The 6,609-nt window shown below is 43.1% G+C and overlaps 1 protein-coding gene across 1 annotated transcript in view; it reads left to right on the top strand.

Moving 5' to 3' along the window:
* The window catches only part of ube2ka (ubiquitin-conjugating enzyme E2Ka (UBC1 homolog, yeast)), a 32,775-nt gene extending 27,135 nt beyond the window's left edge, over positions 1-5,640 (top strand). Inside the window, exons 6-7 of the mRNA XM_061930186.2 lie at positions 4,805-4,933; positions 5,005-5,640. Coding sequence (XP_061786170.1) covers positions 4,805-4,933; positions 5,005-5,079 — 204 coding nt within the window. The 3' untranslated portion in view covers positions 5,080-5,640. The remainder of the gene's footprint in view (positions 1-4,804; positions 4,934-5,004) is intronic.
* Positions 5,641-6,609: the final 969 nt, after the last annotated feature.

Here is a 6,609-nt window from a genome sequence, read left to right on the forward strand (position 1 = left end):
AGGATGAGAGGTGCGGGCCAAGTCTCACATTCTGGGGTCGGTCCGTTAGGAAGTCCCTTATCCAGGCGTTTGTGAGAGGGGGGAGGCCAAGAGTGTCCAGTTTATTGCAGAGTCTGTCCGGGATTATTGTATTGAAGGCAGAGCTATAGTCCACAGAGAGCATCCGGACGTAGCTCTGCTGCTGCTCCAGGTGGTTCAGAGCAGAGTGGAGAGCAACAGCGATGGCGTCCTCTGTGGACCTGTTCGCCCGGTATTCGAACTGGTGGGGGTCGAAGTCTGGAGGGATATGGTCCTTGATGTGCTGGAGAACAAGTCGCTCGAAGCACTTCATGATTACCGGAGTGAGGGCCACTGGTCGGTAATCATTCAGGCTGGTGATGGGAGACTTCTTCGGCACCGGGATTATTGTAGATGACTTCAGGCAGGATGGGATGACTGCTTGAGCCAGGGAGAGGTTGAAGATCCTGGTGAGGGGGGGAGCGAGCTGGTGGGCGCACGTCCTGAGCACCTTTCCAGGTACTCCGTCTGGTCCGGTAGCCTTCCTGGGGTTCACAGCCAGGAGCACTCGTCTGACACTGTGCTCCTGTACAGTGAGTGGAGTGGCGCCGGAGCCCGGTGGGGGCGGGGGCAGGGCTGGAGCAGATGAGTGTCGCTGGGGGGTTTCGAAACGGGCAAAGAAACAGTTAAGCTCCTCTGCCAGTGTCGCACTCTGATCCGCAGTTGTCATATTGCAGCCTCTGAAGTTCGTGATGTCATGAATGCCCCGCCACACCTCCCGTGAGTTTTTGCTGGACAGATGGGACTCTATGCACCTCCTGTGGTCCGCCTTTGCTTTTTTAATCCCTCTCTTCAGGTCGGCTCTAGCAACACTGTACAGTGCCCTGTCCCCTGACCTGAAGGCTGCGTCGCGGGCCCTGAGGAGTGTGCGGACCTGGCTGGTCATCCAGGGTTTCTTGTTGGGGTAAACCCGGATGGTTTTTTCCACAGTCACATTCCCGATGCAGAACTTTATGTAGTCCAGCACCGTTCCTGTGGCTGTCTCCATGTTGTTGGAAGAGGTCCCAGTCTGTGTGTTGGAAGCAGTCCTGAAGTTTGGGGAGTGCATCGTCAGGCCAGGTCATAACAGTCTTTGTGATAGGCCTGGCCTGGCGTCTGATGGGGGTGTAGGTAGGAGAGAGCAGGAGGGAAAGATGGTCTGACTGTCCAAGCTGGGGGAGGGGTGTAGCTCTGTACGCGTGCTTTATGTTGGTATACACGTGGTCCAGGGTGTTCTTGCCCCTTGTAGAACACTTCACGTGCTGGTAGAACTTAGGGAGTACAGTCTTCAGATTGGCCTTATTAAAATCCCCTGCTATGATATGAACACCGTCGGGGTGGGCCCGCTGCTGTTCGTTGACGGTGTTCAGCAGAAGAGAGAGCGCTGTGTTTACTTTGGCGTCCGGTGGAATATACACAGCCGTGATGATAACAACAGACAGCTCTCTCGGGAGAAAAAAAGGCCGACATCTAACAGACATGTACTCTACGTCCGGGCAACAGTGCTGTTCAGTGATTGTCCCGTTGTTGCACCAGTTCTCATGCACGTAGATACAGAGCCCCCCTCCTCTGCTCTTACCGGAGTCCTTAGTTCTGTCCCGGCGGAGCAGAGTGCGTCCGGCTAGCTGCATGCTAGCATCGGGTATTTCCGGGTGAAGCCAGGTTTCGGTGATAATCATAGCACAACAGTCCCGAACATAGCGGTTTCCAGCAAGTTGTAACTCCAGGTCGTCCATCTTCTGTACAAGGGATCTGGCATTAGAGAGGAACAGGCTCGGTAGAGGTGGCTTGTGGGGTTGTTTCCTAAGCCTGAGCAAGACGCCGGACCTGCGGCCACGCTTCTGCTTCCTCTCCCTCCTCCGTCTGCGCCGTCTCCCAGACCCGACAACAAACCACGGAGAGCCCTGTGCTCTCGCTATGTCATCTGGGATGTTGTGCTCGTGGTGAAAGTCGCTCGAAACAGATATCTGGTGCGAGTTACCGATATCCAAGAGTGACTGGCGGGTGTACCGGGTGTTTGCAGTAAAGGTGGTGCACAAAAGGAAAAAAAACATGAAGAAAAGAATCATCTATGCAACGTTTTCACCAAAGAACCACCTTTACATATTGTGTAGACCACAGGGCAGTGTTTTAAATGTAGAAAGAAAATCATAATATGACCCCAGAACTTTAGGCCTTCACTACTATTTTAGTGCTGCTCTGACAATTGACTTGGTAGCATTGTGCCTTGTTTTTCAACCACTGTGCACACTAGTGTGCCGTCAGACACAGTCTGGTGTGCCGTGGGAGATTATGTCCATTCACCTATTTGGGGTAAAAATATTTTTTGCAAACAAGTAATTATAATCTGCAAATGATGTGTTGTTGTTGTTGAGTGTCAGTGCTGTCTAGAGTTTGGCAGAGTAACCGTGTAATACTCTTCCATATCAGTAGGTGGCAGCAGGTAGCTAATTGCTTTGTAGATGTCGGAAACAGTGGGAGGCAGTATGCAGGTAAAAAGGTGTCTAATGCTTAAACCAAAAATAAACAAAAGGTGAGTGCCCCTAAGAAAAGGCATTGAAGCTTAGGGATGCTGGACGACAGCAAAGACTTACGTGTTGAGCAAAGACGGCATCCACAAAGTACCGTATTTTTCGGACTATAAGTCGTAGTTTTTTTTCATAGTTTGGCCGGGGGTGCGACTTATACTCAGGAGCGACTTATGTGTGAAATGATGAACACATTAGCGTAAAATATCAAATAATATTATTGATCTCATTCACGTAAGAGACTAGACGTATAAGATTTCATGGGATTTAGCGATTAGGAGTGACAGATTGTATAGCATGTTCTATATGTTATAGTTATTTGAATGACTCTTACCATAATATGTTACGTTAACATACCAGTTGGTTATTTATGCCTCATATAACGTACACTTATTCAGCCTGTTGTTCACTATTCATTTATTTTAAATTGCCTTTCAAATGTCTATTCTTGCTGTTGGCTTTTATCAAATAAATGTCGCCCAAAAATGCGACTTATACTTTAGTGCGACTTATATATGTTTTTTTCCTTCTTTATTATGCATTTTTGGCCGGTGCGACTTATACTCCGGAGCAGGCCCGGCCCTAACCAATCTGGCGCCCTAGGCAAGATTTTAGGTGGCGCCCCCCCACATCGGCAGTGAAGTGTATATACTCACAAGAAACCGAATAGCTTTGTCTTTGACTTTTTTTTTTACTTAAAGAAAGCAAATTAACAATCAGAATAGGTAACAAGATAAAAGAAATATGAATAAATAAATGAATGCAAAAAATAAAAAATTAATATATGAAATACAATATTTTTTACATACATATTGCTTAATTAACATTAATGATGTGCACTTTAACAACTAGGCTTACAACTATACCTAATATATAAAGGGGTGGAAAAGTGACTATTACCTGCAGGGCAAACATTAGCTAACCAGAAGGCAATAACACCTGCTTAAAAGATCTAATACAAATGTCCCTGAGGAATGTAAGGTGGGAGTACTGTAATTACCTAACGTTACATTATTATTTTCCATAACAATTTAGCCCCCTTCACAATATTAACCCGACGTTAAAACAGAACTAGCTATTTATTGATTAGCAATTGCCGAATCATGTAACATTAGCTTAATGCTAAAAAGCCAGGTTACTATCACATTCTGTAACAGACAAATAATTTCATGTAGGCTAACGTTACCTACCTGCTACTTCTGTCTTTTCTCGTTTCTCCTCCTCTTCTTTTCTCTTTTTTCTTCCCTGGGCACCTGACAGTTTTGGCCGTTTTGACATCTTGTGTTGATTTTTTGATGTGGTGACGTCCAAAACGAGTCATGATACGGGAAGGGAGGGGGCGCACCGTGCGGGGGGGCGTAATGTTGTAACACATAATATTTCTATTATATAGGCTTTACTTTGCATTTTAATTAACGTGGGATTATTTTTTGTATTTAGAAATAATAGTACCAACTTTTTTTTTCTTTTTCTCCCACATTTGTGGCACTGGCGTGGCGCCCTTAGCATTTGCCTATATGGCCTATGCCACGGGCCGGCCCTGCTACGGAGTGACTTATACTCTGAAAAATACGGTACAGCCGAACATGACAATGTCCGCACAAAGGATAGCAACAACTTAAATAGTCTTGATTGCTAAAACAAAGCAGATGTGGGGAAGAGCGCTCAAGGAAGACATGAAACTGCTACAGGAAAATACCCCAAAAAAGAGAAAAAGCCACCAAAATAGGAGCGCAAGACAAGAAGTAAAACACTACACACAGGAAAACAGCTAAAAAGTCCAAATAAGTCAGGGTTTGATGTGGCAGGTGGTGACAGTACACCTACTTTGAGACAAGAGCTATAGTGATGCATACTTGTTATGCTTTCAAGTCATACCCAACAATTGCGACGACAACTTTTTATTGTCAATATCGGCTGCCGAGTTTCATTTTTGAATGATTTCTGCTGGTGGTGTGCCTCTGCATTTTTTCAGTGAAAAAAATGTGCCTCGACTCAAAAAAGGTTGAAAAACACGGGCATAGTGGACAAATCACATGCATTTGCTCTACTATTAATCTTCACTTGCTTTGAATCTTCACTGCAGAGATTAGCTACATCCTTCTCATCCTTAACCATTTGTCTTTTCACTTCTGACAGCTGCGATGTATGCTTTTTGTTTTAGTATGTCATTTCTTAGCATAGCTTGGGTTGAGCATGCCAAATGAATTAATGGTGTAAATGTGTTGTTTGTTCCACAGTACAAGCAGAACCCAGAGATGTTCAAACAGACAGCAAGGCTTTGGTCTCACGTCTACGCTGGCGCTCCCGTCTCTAGTCCGGAGTACACACGCAAAATAGACAAACTCTGTGCCATGGGCTTTGAAAAAGTAAGTAGGTCTCAAAGACACCTTTTTAGGCCCGACTGGGCTTCCCCCTGCTCATTTTGGTTTCTTCGCAGAATGCAGTAATAGTGGCCTTGTCGTCAAAATCCTGGGACGTGGAGACGGCAACAGAGCTACTGCTCAGTAACTGAATCTTGACGGCAAATTTTACATCTCCTTCATTTTCCCCCTCCTCACTCGCTCTCATACAGCCTCCTCCATCTTCCCCGCCGTCTCTTGGCGTCTCTCCGCTCCGCACCTTCTGTTTCACAGTGGACTCCGCCTCTCTCCCTGTTCATCGCCTCTGCCGTGCCACACTCCAATCAGCTGCTCGGTGAGCGAGCATGACTGGTCCCCCTCCAAGGTCATTCAACATTCCGGTCAGTGTTACAATCAGAAGTCTGACCACTTTAAAAAGCCCGCTTGTGATGCCACGTCTCTCACTGCGTACGTAAGCAGCTTACCCTCACCTATGCAGTGCATTCACTTTTTGGTTTTGAATATTTTTTGTTTTTTTTGCGGGACACAGTGGAGCAGAATGTTTTGGATTAGCCCCTAATTTGGGCCTGTTTCCACGCGCTGAGATGAAAGGCAGAGTCCAAGGCAAATGTAATTATTTGTTCTCCCCCCAATAAGACTACCCATATAATTATCACATGGACCTAATGCAATTAAAGAGGGTAGCTCAGTGTAAATAAAATTCTCAAATTAGATTTTGTCATTTAAATTGAGTAGGCAGGGCATATGGAAGTCATTCCAACACAGACAAGGATTATTCCATCATTGTCATCCTGTTCTTTTAAGACCCGTTCAGCTATGTTTGTCTTCACACCACATTACATTCACAATGTAATTACTGTCTGACATCCCTTCCCACCTGTTCATTACATCAATAAAACTCTCCTGTTTCTTCTCAACACTTTTTTTTAAAAGAAAAGAAAACCCTTTTATTTGGTTTTGGCCGCCTGCAGGAATATGTTTGGATTCTTGTTTTTAGAACTGAAAAAAACAACAATAAAGAAAAACAAGTTAAATGCAACCTCCAAAGTAAAAACACACAAAAGAGTAAAAAGTATTGCATCACCTTGACAACGCCAACAGATAAATATGTCAAAAGATTCATCTGTATATATATATATATATATATATATATATATATATATACATAAATACATTTTATTCTTATTTGTGATTTTTTTCCCCCTGAATTGTTAATGCTCATTGAGTATTTCATATATATATATACACAGTATATAACTGCTGTGTACATATATATATATATATATGTATATATCTGCATCCTGAAAATATGCAAACAAAACTGTGTTTAGATAATTGATACTTCAAACTTGCATAAATATAACATGAATATAACATAGCTTGGCTTCTGAGAGCTTCAAAATGTAATGAATAAAATGCTAAAGTTGTTGATAAACAAGCCATTTTTAAATAATTAAATATGGTCATTTTAAATGAATTATTATGATAATTTAAAATTTATTATTTCAAATATGTTTATTTTAATGTACCGGTATAATTCTATGGCTGGACGTGAGAAGGAGTCAGAAAAAATACAAAATAAAATACAATTAATTTTGATGTTTTTAGCAAAATATAGCAAAAATGTATTTAGTTTTTTTAATTAATAAATATATTTATTTTTAGGTAAGATAAACATAATA

This window comes from Nerophis lumbriciformis, linkage group LG36 (genome assembly GCF_033978685.3).
Source record: "Nerophis lumbriciformis linkage group LG36, RoL_Nlum_v2.1, whole genome shotgun sequence".
NCBI lineage: Eukaryota > Metazoa > Chordata > Actinopteri > Syngnathiformes > Syngnathidae > Nerophis > Nerophis lumbriciformis.